At 44.2% G+C, this 13,069-nt stretch overlaps 1 protein-coding gene across 1 annotated transcript in view; it reads left to right on the top strand.

Moving 5' to 3' along the window:
- The first annotated feature begins 10,043 nt into the window (after window positions 1–10,043).
- Window positions 10,044–13,069, top strand: part of Pla2r1 (phospholipase A2 receptor 1) — a 120,628-nt gene continuing 117,602 nt past the window's right edge. The window contains 1 exon segment of the mRNA XM_047546299.1: window positions 10,044–10,361. Within this exon segment, the coding sequence (XP_047402255.1) occupies window positions 10,262–10,361 (100 nt within the window). The 5' untranslated portion in view covers window positions 10,044–10,261.

Genomic DNA, 13,069 nt, shown 5'->3' with positions numbered 1-13,069 from the left:
GAGTTCTGAAAGTGGTGTTCCTGTAGTCAGAAAGCAAACATCTCCCTCAACAGGTGCACCTTCCTATGCTTTACCTCATTTCCCCTTTATAATTACAACACAGTCAAATGAAAATTTTATTCTAAAAATCATCCTTCCTTCTGTCTGAGAGGCTTACTGTTGATTCCCCTTCTTTTTCATGTCCTAAGCATTACCTCCTAGACTTCTCTATTCAGAACCCAACATGAGTTCTGAGCACAGACCCAGCTATTCTACTCTGCCTACACATTAGAACCCAGCACCAAAAGAGCTTTAAAAAAATACCAATCCCCAGGTCCTACCCAGACCACCTGCATCTGATCTCAGGGACTAAAGGGATGAGCACTGGTGGGTTTTAGAAGCTCTGCAGGTGACTCTGGCCACAGTCAGTACTAAGCTCTGCTGGTTTCAGAAATACATTGTTATGGTTAAATGTGTTGTCCCCCAAAAGCCCACGTGTTAGGCAATGCAGAAGGTTCAAAGGGAAATGATTGGGTCCTAAGAGTCTTAACCCAATCAGTGAATTAACCCCCTGATAGGGATTAACTGAGTGGTAATTGAAGTGTCGGGGTGTGGCTGGAGGAAGTGGGAATTGGGGTTTGGCTCTGGGGTATATATTTTGTACCTGGAGAGTGGAGACTCTTTCTCTGCTTCCTGATCAACATATGAGCTGTTTCCCTCTGCCACTCTCTTCTGCCATGATGTTCAGGCTCACCTCGAGCCCCAAGGCTTGGAACCGACCTTCTGTAGACTAAGTCCTCCGAAACTGTGGGCCCTCAAATAAACTTTTCCTTCTCTACAGTTGTACTGTTGGGTCCTTTAGTCACAGCAGCAAAAAAAGCTGACTGAAGCACACATACTGCAGGTACAGCTGAGTGCCCCTTTACCTGCTTTCTCTGTGTGTCCCCGACAAGGTTATATATAGGAAGCAGAGAGGAGGCATGCAGAAATCAGGTTCAGCTCCCTGGCAGAGGCAGAAGGACATCCCAGGCAGACACAGTCAAGACAGGCTCAACTCAAACTTCTGAGGAGGTGGAACTTTCTCTCTGGCTAAGTACCACACACTGGGCGTGCTGGTTAATTGAATTAAATTGATATAAATTACTATTTAGACTAAGGTGAAAATCTAGTTCATTAATTCACTACTAAAATTGGCCCTTTACCCAATAAATTTTCACTTCTTTTCACCTCTTGTACTCCAGCCACTGTGGGTGTTTTTGGAGTACCATGGTGCTACTGAATCACACTGTAAAATAATATTTTGAACACATCCAGATGTGTTTAATAAATGACTGCGAGAGAATTGTCAAATATATGTATTTAATAGGTTAGAAAACCCCTGACTTATATAAACCAAGACTCTCTTTGATGTACAGTACTGTTCCCTCTTAATGAGATAGCTTATTACATGAAGTTAATGGGGAGCTCAGGGCATGACTTTGACAACACGTCACTTAACCTTTTGCAGTGTCTGTATCAGTGCATAATGACTTTAATAATCCATACTTCCTGATGTCACTGTTGTGGGTATTATCTGATAATCACAGTTACATCTCATCAGCACGATTTTCCAGGTTACAAGTGATTTCCATGTATTGTTATGTGGTGAATACTCTATTACCCCATTTTACAGGAAGGAAACTGAGGCTGGGCAAGGTGCAGAGATTTTGCTTTAGGTCACGGAGCAGATTCCCACCCAGGCAGCTTAAGCGCCTAACCACTGCATGTGAGCATAATCTACGTAAAGCCTGCCACATGCCAAGCACTCCCCAGATGGCAGCCCTTAGAAGGACCAGGGCAACAGCAGATAACTTTTCTCTCCACCTCACAACAAACCAAATCAATACCAATTCTTGATTTGCCCATGAGATACTTTTGTTTGTTTCCAGTGGTGATGATTCATAGTAAAACTACATCTAGTGAGTATCTACTATGTCAGTCACTGTTCTAAGTGCTTTTCAGGTATTAACTCATTTAATCTCCATAGCAACCCAAGGAGAAGGGTACTGTTATTGTGATCACAGTTTTGCAGATGAGGCAATGAAAACACAAGGAGGTTGAACAACTTGCCAAGTCACATAACTAGTGAATGACAAAGCCAGGACCTGAAATTGGCAGTCTGGACCCCACATTCCCTTGGCTCCACACCATTTGTCATCTGTGATGGCAGAGCTGACTCCTGGAGAACCCACCCCCACAACCTTTTCCCTGCCCATGGCTTCAGCTCCCTCATGTGAACATCCTGACTGGATCAAGCTACTTGAAGCCCAAGGTCCACCTTCCTCCTGCCTATACCTGAGCTGCTGAACAGTGGTAAGAAAAGTCACCATAAATTCACCTCATTCGAGTGATTCCATTATTTCCAACTAGGTTTCTGAGTAGCTGTCTATGCTGTTCCATGTTGGAGCCAACCTTAGCCAGCAGATAAACTTCCCTGCTGCTTCACAGAGGAGGTAGAAGCTAGCAGTTGTGTGAACTCTCAGCTCTACCCATAGTTTACAGACCTACTACCTCTATCCATAACTTATTTCCTTCATTTCTGCTGAATGGGAGGTACCACCTTCCTTTCTAAAGTGAATCTTCTTACTTTTTGTTCCAGACAACTCTGACTAAAGAAACTTAGTCAATGAATTTTCCAGAAGTATCTTTGACTCTTTGCTCTCTACTGGGCCTTTCCCATCAACGTTCAGACATGCCGAAGTCTTGATGTAATGGGGCTAGGTGTGGAGCTCAGTGGTAGAGCACTTGCCTAGCACGCATGAGGCCCTGGGTTCCATCCCTAGCACCAATAAACAACAGTAACATAATAAGAACAACAGTAACAACAACTTTCTATGCTCGCAGTCTATTTCTAACTTTGATACTCACATAAGGAACTGCCTCTGGACATTCTCCCTCTTCTCCACCCACACTCATAGCATCTTTCTCCTTCTCCCTGTTGTCTCTGCTCCTAGTAATCCTCAAACCACCAATCTGACTTCTACCTTTGACCTTTAAAAGCACTCTCCCCAGGGTCTTAACTCCTTGTCCCAAAATTCAGGGCACAAATCCTTTGGCCTCTCCTGAGCCTATAAACTACCGAAAATTCTTTCCTTGAAACACTCTTCCTCCAGCTTACGGAACTGTACAGTTTGCCTTCATATTCCCACTCTCTAACTCCATCTTGGTGTGCTTCTCTAGCTGTCCTTCAGATTTTGTTTTCTGTGATTCTTCTCTCTCATTCATACTCCCTAGGCAACTCATCTAAGCCATGGTTTTAGTTATGAACCGCTGGTAAGCCCAAGTCTATGTTCCCAGCCTGTTTTTTACTATGACATCCATAAATGCAACTGCCCCTGGAAACCTCTACCTGCGTGACCCATAAGCCTCTTTACATATCCCAAACTGAAACCCCCCTCTTCACTCAGAACTGTTTCTCAGTGGGCAGAGTCACTAGGTTGACCATGAAATGGGACATCATTCTTGACTACTCCTTCTCTCACTCAAACATAACTTAATGACCCTTTATTTTAAATAAAATGAACTATGTGTTCATATTTCTCTCTCTTCCCCTGCCTGCTTCCTAGTCCAGACAACTGCTGTCTCTTTATCAGACTCCTGAAGCAGCCTCCAAACCACAAGGAATGTCTCACTCCCATCCATTCTCCATACTACAGCAAGAATGTTCTTTCTAAAATGTAGAATATAAGCATGGTCACAATGAAACCCTTCAATGGCTTCCTGTTGGCTTTAGCATAAAGTTCTTGACATGATTTTGGACCTGGTACCAGCTTTCCTATTTAGCCTCAATGTTCCTGGAATATCCCAATGCAATACACAATCTCTCTGCTAAAAAAGTGCCTCAAGCACCTTATGTGCACTCTCACCTCTATTCCTTCTGTCTGGGGCAGTTGTACAATCCCTGTTGCCTCAGCTAAGTCTCTCCTCCTACTAGTTCCCCATTCCCAATCCCAGGCAACTATTAATCTGTTTTCTGTCACCATATGTTAGCTTACATTTTCCAGAATTTTACATGAATAGGATCATGAAATTTCTTCTTTTCTTTGTCTAGTTTCTTTCACTCAGAATAATTATTTTGAGGTCTAACCATATTGTAGCATGCATCCATAGCCCATTCTTTTTTATTGTTGAGTAATATTCTGTTGTATAGATACACAATTATGCAGCCATAAAGGATGGTCAATGACAGACCACCCTTATGATGGTGATGTCTAAGATATTCCTAGTGATGTCATAACCATCTCAGTCTAAAAATACTCTATGATGTTCACATAATGACAAAACTGACTAATGACATGTTTCTCAGAACCTATCCCATTGTGAAGCTAACCATGACTGTGCCACTATTTATTCATTCATCTCTTGGTGGGCATTTGGATTGTTTCCAGCTTTTGACTACTAAAAATAAAGCTGCTACAAACATACCTGTGCAAATTGTATGTCTGCATGCCTTTCTTTTTCTTGGGTGAATACTTAGGAGTGGAGTGGCTAGATCATATGGTAATTGTACTAAATTGAATACAGTTCCCCCAAAATTCATGTCCACCTGAGCCTCAGAATGTGACTTTATTTGGAAATAATCTTTGCAGATGTAGAGATGAGGTCATACTAAATTAGGGGTCAGTCCTAAATCCAATGACCGACATCCTTATCAGAAGGTCATGACACAGAGAAACACAGGGAAGAAGGCCATGTGACAACAGAAGCAGAGACTGTGATGATGCAGCCACAAACTGAGTAATGCCAAAGACTGCCAGAAACCACCAGAAGCTGGGAGAGAGGCTGGGCCAGGTCTCCTCCATCCTCAGGAAGGAATCAAGCCTTATTTCTGACTTCTGGCATGCGAAACTGTGAATGAATTCCTGTTGCTTAACGCCATCTGGTTTGTGGCACTTTGTTATAGCATCCCTAGGAAATTAGTATAGTAGTTGTATGTTTGGGGAAGCTTTTGGTTTATTTTTATTGCATATTTTTAAGGTGTATGACATGATGTTTTGACATAGATATACATAGTGAAATGGTAGCCACAAATTAACATATCATTACTTTCCATAGTGTGTGTACAGCGAGGACCTAAAACCTACTCTCTTAGCAGACTTCCAATATATAATACAATATTAACTATCGCCCTTAAGCTGTTGTACATTAGATGTCTAGATTTCATCCTACCCAATTCAATTTGTATCCTTTGACCTATTTCTCCCTATTTGTACCCCCTCATCCTAGTAATCACTATTCTACTCTGTTTCTATTTGTTCAACTTTTTTTTTAAGATTCCATATATATGTAAAACCATACAGTATTTTTCTTTTTGTGTCTGGCTTATTTCACTTAGCATAATGTCCTCTAGATTTATCCATGCAAATGGTCTTATCTCCTTCGAGGCTGAATAATATTTCATCATGTGTATATGAGCATGTGTGTGCATATATGTATGTGTGTATGTACACTGCCATTTCTTTATCTGACTCTCCATCAATGGACACTTAGGTTGTTTCCATATCTTGGTTGTTGTGAATAATGATACAAGGAACATGGAGCACATATATCTCTGTGAGATACTGATTTCATTTCCTTTGGGCATATACTCAGAAGAAGGATTGCTGAATCATATGATTGTTCTATTTTAAATATCTGAAGATCCCCCATAATGGTTTGCAGGAAGGCTATATCAGCTTACATTCCTCCAAATAGCATATAAGAGTTCATTTTTCTCCACTTTGCCAACACTTGTTCCCTCTCTCTCTCTCTCTCTCTCTCTCTCTCTCTCTCTCTCTCTCTCTTTCTATTTCTCTCCCTCTCTCTCAATAAGCATTCTAACTGGTATGAAATATCTCATTGTGGTTTTGGTTTTGATTTTGGGTTTGGGTTTGGGTTTGGGTTTGTAGTGCTGGAGATCAAACTCAGACCAAACCACATGCCTTCAGTGTGGTTTTCATTTGCATTTCCCTGAAGACTTGAGAAGCTAACAGGTATATGAAAAGGTAGTTATGTTTTTGTCCTTTTAAGAAAGTGCCAAACTATTTTCTAAAGTGATTTCCCCATTTTATATTCCCAACAGCAGCATGTAAGAGTCAGTTTCTCCATAGCCTTGCCATTACTTAGTATGGCCAATCTTTTCAATTTTAGCCATTCAAGTAGGTGTAGAGTAGTATTTCAGTATAATTTAAATCTGCATGTTCCTGATGACCAGTTGCCTTGACAATCATTTCGTGGATTTATTTGACATCTGTGCATCTTCGAGAGTGAAAGTTCTATTCAAATCTTTTGCCATTTGTTATTTGGATTGTGTATTTTCTTATTGTTGAGTTTGAAAATTATATATTCTAGATACAAATTCCTTATCAGATATAGGATTTGCAAATATTTTTTCCCAATGGGTAGCTTTTCTTTTCATTGTCTTAACTAACTTTTGAAGGCAGCTAAGTATTCCTGGTGTCAGTGCGGATGCTACTTTTTCTTGGAAGACTTCTCTGAGCCTTGAGCCCTTCAAAGCACATGTAGAGCTTCAAATATCTTCTCACATCCTGACATGCATTGTCCTCTACTACACTGCTTGGTTCACTGTTTGTTCCTCCCCCTGGACTCCAACCTCTATGAAAACAGGCAAGGACTCATTTGACCCTGTTCTTTGTGGTATCTTCTGCATCAGCACAAAGATGGACAGCAGGTGCTTGTGTTGGATATTCTTCATTTACCTCTTCAAACTTTCTGCCTGTAGCTTGTCAGTCTGCTCTGTGCTCTGGGAAGCTGTGGAGTCAATGGGAAATAATTAGAGGGCAGGAGAAGAAAGATGGGATATTTATTCTGTTAGCCTCCTCCCTGCCAGCCTTTAGTTGGTGGTCCTATTCTATTAGATGTCTCCTGTCCCAACAGCACAACACACACTAGGCTTCTGTAATCCCTTCCTGCCCTTGTTCCTTCAGGCTGAGGTATAGTAGTGATAGCTTCCAGCACTTGCCAGAAACTTGGTGATCCACTATCCTTTCACTTTTCCCATATTTTTGTGAATAGTCCCCTGTGTAATCCTCCACTATGAACTACAGTCTTGCTCCTTCTTGCTGAGACCCCAATTCCTACAGAACTCAAAACAGTTCATTTTGACCTTAACCACAAACTATGCCTTATGTGAGTTTTATATCCCTGTATTCTCCACCATTCTCATTCAACACAATTCGGGCTTCTAATATTTTTCTCAAGTTTCAAACACTATATTCATTTCAACTTATTTCCTTCCTCACTTCCCTCACTCAAACTGCAGAGACTCTTCAAGAGCTAAGGGCCAGGATGTGTCCTGACCTGGAGATTGAAAGAGAAGTAAGAGATGGTTCCTCAAGCACAACACAGTCAGGAGAGAAGATAACTAAATAGCTAGCCCTAACTTGAAAGATAAATAGGGCGATGGAAGAGGTACAGAGGCCTGCAAGTGCAGAACCCTGCCCAGTGTTCTCCTGGCTGAGAGCAGGAGATACAATTGCCGGTGGCACAGTGCTCTGCAGTCTTGCTTCTGAGCTCTCTTTTGCTCTCGTTCTCACTACCCCACTCCCACCCCGCATGCTCACAGAAGTGAACATTTATAACAAGCCAGACTCTGTGCCACACACCAGGCACGCGTTATCTCATTTAATACAACACTAAATATTATCAAAAATTGGCAAATATTATCCTCTCCATTTTACATTATAGGAGATGAAGGCCAGGCAAGACTAAGAAACATGTTGGTAGATGGCTGAATGGCCTCTTTTAATTATGCCACTACATGGCCTTATAAACTTGAAACATAACTCAAGAGTGTAATAAAGTAATGCTCAGTGTTTGGGAGCCTAAAAACTTCTCTACCACAGATTTCCACCCACCTCAAAGCTGCAGTGCGTCAGGAAGACATGAAAGATGGTAGCTTTTGTCTGAGTCTTCTACTGTTGAATAGGAGATGCAGGGTCAGTGTGGGTGGGCCAGGACGCTGTCCATACCTCTCTTCATTACACTAATTGCTCTGAAAATGAAATGTGACCTGTTTCCCCTTTCTTAGCCTACTTGATTCGAGTTCTGCTATTTCATACTATCTGCCACGGGTCAGGGAAGTCTTTCCCCTCTTCCTCTCGTTATGCAGAGGATAAAACTGAAGTCCACAGCAACTGAACAACTTACCGGGGTCCCCCAGCCAGTGGGAAGTACCCAATGTCCCAGGGATTGGCCTCATTTTCTGGGGCGCCCCAGTGTCTGCCCTTTGTTCCAGCCAGGCATGCCTCCTCCCTGCCTCCATACAGTGTTTCTCATTCTAACCTTTATGGTTTTTCTCACAGTTTCTTCCTATCCCAGGCAGCCTTTTCCTCTCAATATCCACCACCCTATCTGCACATATTTGACCTTCCATGCCTACTCAAGTTCCTCCCAGTCTCTCCTTTATTCTCACTGTCCTGCCCCTCATCAGAGATTGATATCGTTGTCACACTCTGTTACCTGCGATCAATGCTGGCCAGCTCAAGCACTCTGGAGATATTCCCAAAGCAATGTAGTCATGAGGCTGTAGGGAAGACGGACATAGCTTGTGATTGAAATCAGTATGGTCTGGTATGCTAAAAACATCGCCTTTCTGTCTTCAGGCAGGAAGGCTGATTTCTACATATAATTACGTGCTAAAGACTGAGCACACACATTGGAATTTTCTCTTAGCCCACCTCTGGTTCCAACCTTCTGTATATGAGGTTTCCTCCGGTGATCCCCATGCCCCGCCCAAACTACCTGGAAGTAACCTGACTGGGACTCACCTTTTGCCATGCCAGGCATCTGTTGCCTCCAGTCCCAGCACTTCTCAAGTCCATCCATGCTGCAGAAGTATGCTGGGGAATTAACAACCCTAGGATCTCCTTAACCAATGGGAATCATGAGTCTACGGGCAAATGGAGGGTCTCAGAGGTTCCTACAGGACTGAGCCAAGGCAATCATCTTCGTGTCTTCCCTATTTCACTCTGACCTTCAATCCTGGTCCTTGCTGGGCATTTCCTCCAGGGTTGAACTTTTCTTGGCACATTTACTGAGACTGGGTCAGCTCTACTTGAAAACATTGGTTTAGTAATGGCCAGTCAGCAACTGAGACAGACAGTTCCTCTAAGATCCCACTACCTTACCTTACCTTTCCTTCCGTCCTTCCTTTCTTCCTTCCTTCCTTCCCTCCCTCCCTTCCTTCTTCTTTCTTTTCTTTTCCCTCCCTCCCTCCTTTCTTTTCTTTCTTTCTTTTCTTTCTTTTCTTTCTTTCTTTAGACCCTTTTTGCTTTCCTCCCTCCCCTAATGTTTTAATGACTACTGTCAAGGTCCTGTTTAGGATAGATGTTATTTTAGTCTGTTCCCAAGAGTATTAAATACTTTCAGTGTTCTGGTTATCTGAAGGGCTGCAGTTTGGACCATATTCAGGGTCGTCCTACTTACTAGTAGTTTAGGGAGTAACTCTTGTTGGTTTAAGGACTAACCTAGAGCAAATCACTTCACCTTTCTGGGCGCAGTTTCTCAACTATAGGGTGGGATATTTTTCTGGATAATATAGGGATCCAAGGAGATAGAAGCGGGAGGGAGACTATTTTAAAACAGAAAGAAGGTCAACAATGGAAAAACCTCCAGTTTACTCTGGAGCGAGAAGGATGGAGTCTAGCACGGGCCCCCAGGGGTCTCCAGTGCTCCACATTCCGGAGGAGTTCAAAGCCTCCCAAAGCGCCTGCGTTCACCAAGCAGCTCGGTTTAATCTCAGCTGTCCGCCGCCGAAAACCTCAATGTTTACCCGAACCCCAGGCTTTGCAAAGCCAGATGTCAGACTTCCTGTTCCCGGAGATTCTCAGTTCGTTTACCCCCAAGTCCTTTTGGGTCTCCGGGCAAAAAGGGAGCGCGGCTAGGAACCGAGGAGCGCGAAGCGAGCACCCAGCAGCCTCACCCCTCCGCTCTCCCCACCCCAAAGGCAGGAATTTCTGGGATGGGCAGATGGTCCACTCCCTCTTCCTCCTCCTTCCCCAAGCCAGAGTGGGTAGGGCGGGGGAAACCCCGCGACGTTCCCGTCTCCCATCCCAGAGCCCCAAGTGCCTGCACACTGCGGCAACAAGGGGTGGCAGAGTGGGGTGCAGGGGTGAAGCCAGCGGAAGAGTGGAGCGCGGAGGAGGCTGCGGTTCCGCCTCCCGCACCGCAGCAGGGCGCTGCGGGCGCAGCTCTGGCCCCAGGAGGAGCCTCAAAGAGCGCTCAGTGAGGCCAGTGGTTAGCGATGCTGCTGCCGCTGCTGCTACCCTCGCTACTGCTGCCGCTGCTGAGGACCCCGCTGGCCTACGCCGCGGGTTTGGCGACGGCGCTCCCCGAGTGGCAGGGTGAGTGTCCCCAGGGCCGGGGAAGCAGATCGACCCCCAGGAGCGAGTAATGGTCAAAGGGGAAGTGAAAGGGGAAAAGCTGGGGGCGGGCAAGGGCAGCGGGTTTGAGTGGTGGCTGCTTGGCTGCGGTCCCAAGGCTCTGAAGACCAAGTGGCCCTTCTGCCCACTCAGCGCGGGGGGTACCTGGCTCCCAGGTTCGCGCATCTTCCAGGTTCCTGACCCCAGGGCGCGGCGAGGGGCGGGGCCTGGAACCCTTTGACTCAGCTTTGAGGGGGTCTCAGGCATTCAGACAGGCCTGGGATTAGAAGGCAGGAAAAGTTTCAAAACATAAACTTACTTCGTCCCCTCCCCAAGCAAGCCCGGAAAGTATGCCCCGCCCCCTACCGAGTGGCCCCAAACAGGCCTTTCTGCTCTACCCTTTGGTTGGGATGGGGGGACTTCAACTTTATTAACACTTCTCAGACCAGGTAGGGGAGAGAAGCTCTGTGGTCCAGATGAATTATATGAGCTTGCACAAGTTTACTCTTTGCTCCTTAGTTTCTGAAAGTGGAATATTAGGGTCTGTAGTATCCATGGACCACTGAAGATTGTTATCCCCAAAACATTCACGTGCACACAGAGATCAATTCAGCAAACATTTATTGAGCACGTACCTACTAGTAAGGTTTTTAAAAGGGATGTGTAAGGAGCCCTAAAGAGAGGTTTCTGACCTGCGAGGTCTCTCGTTCAGGAACAGGCCACCTCTAAGGTGGAGAAAACTGCATCCCAGAGCAAAAGTCTGTGTTTAGAGGAGGTAGGGGTAGTTAAACCAGGAGGAACCTCTTGGAAACCTCATCCTCTCTGCCTTTGTGTAGAAGTTTGGAGCAGCGGGGAAAAACAAGTTGTGATCAATGTCTGCATTTTTCTTTGTGCCTTATCAACATAGTTTGTATTTTTTTTTTTTTTGAGATATTCTTTTCTGTACTGAACTTCCTAACACTTCCCAGAGGCTATATCAGGACAGGTTGAACAACACCACTCATTCGAAAGTGGCCAAAGGTCAGAAATAGTCTTACCTTCTTGGTCAGTTCAGTAAAAACTGTTCCTGTGCATGCACATAAGACCTCATAGGTGTAGTCCATCCCAGTGAAGAGTCTGCCATGCAGTGGTTATCTCTTTTCATTTTGACATGTGGGATTTCCCTGAGCACTCCGTGGTAGGTCAGGGCTGTAGCTCATATGACAGAAACTGGAACTGGGCCACACAGAGAGCAGGTGCTGGTGATCCTCTGAGCCAGAGTTAGCATGATGGGCTAATCCTTTCTATATGTGGCAGATCCAAATCCTGGCCTGAGATGGTTACTGAGTGCCTTCTGTTTAGTACTCAGGGGCACTCTGAAATCAGTACTCTGCTACCTCCGGTACCTACCTGGTCAGTTTGCAGATCTGAAGGAGTTCTGCACAGTCAACGTAGAGATTCTTCCATATGAAAATGCTGCTACTGGTGTCCCAAAGAGCAGAGTGTGTAGTAATCCTCACCCAGGCTGACCTCCCAGTCTGTAGTCACCTGCATCAGTGGAATTTCAAGTGTACTCTAGACAAGTTTGAAATCAAGATTTTATCTATACAAAGATAGAAAAGTAAAATCTTAGTGTTGGAAAGGAACTAACACGTACACTCCAACCATACATTCTTTAGATGCAGAAGCTGAGGGTGCAGCTACCATGTAGTTAGCCTTTTTGGGGGCGCTTCAGTTTACCGTTGGGTTCATGTACTACATCAATTCATCTTTAGCCACAATTGATATCCACAGAGCAATTGAAAGAAAAATGCACTCATTCTTCTCATATCCACTAATAATGAATATATAATAACTCACATCAGATTTTACATGTAGTATTTTTAATCTGAATTATTTGATATGTTATATCTGATATGTACTGTTGATTGATCAGGTATGTATTATAAGTATACCAGCCGTGGGAGACAAATGATATATTTTATTATGCTGACTTTTCAATCATTTATCAATAATTTTGTATTCAAAAATCAATAGATAGAATGTCAAATAGTAGTTAAGTTCATGCATTTCAGAGCCAGATTCTGAATTCAACCCCAGCTGTGCCACTTACCAGCTGTGTGACCTTGAGTAAGTTACTTAGCTGCTCTGTGCCTCAGTTTCCTCTTTTGTAAAAACAGAGGTAATAATAATATTTACCCAAGTGTTGTCATTTTGTTGCACTGTCACTATGGCACCTCCTTCCTCTGGCCAGTTCAGACCATTCTGACAAATTGACAACCCTGTACCAATTATTCACCATTCTGAATACAAGTACAGCCCTGTACTTGGTATGTCTGGAGCCTGTCTCCTACCTCTAGTTGGCTATACCAAGGGGCCGTATTGTGTTTGTTTCCCTTTACCCAGAATCTGGTCCATTCTTCTAACAAGGGCTAAAACTTGATAAGTAGAATGAAGACTGGTCAGAGCATCCTGGTGAAGGGTAGGCATAGTCATTGCTACAGGAAATGACCTGAGTACAGGAAAAAATTTTGAAGCCTTGTTGGGGATTGAATATCATAAATGTGAACTGGCCCCAACCAAGACAGAAGGAGTTTCCTCCAGCAGTGCTCAGCTTCCCAGCGGCAGGAGTGTGAGGAGCCCCAGGCTCTATCAGGCCCGGGAACAGGCAGGGTAGGCTCTTCTGAACAACCAGTAAGGAAGGGGAGAGA

Source organism: Sciurus carolinensis, chromosome 3 (assembly GCF_902686445.1).
Source record: "Sciurus carolinensis chromosome 3, mSciCar1.2, whole genome shotgun sequence".
Taxonomy (NCBI): domain Eukaryota; kingdom Metazoa; phylum Chordata; class Mammalia; order Rodentia; family Sciuridae; genus Sciurus; species Sciurus carolinensis.
This window is presented reverse-complemented; position numbering and strand designations above follow the sequence as displayed.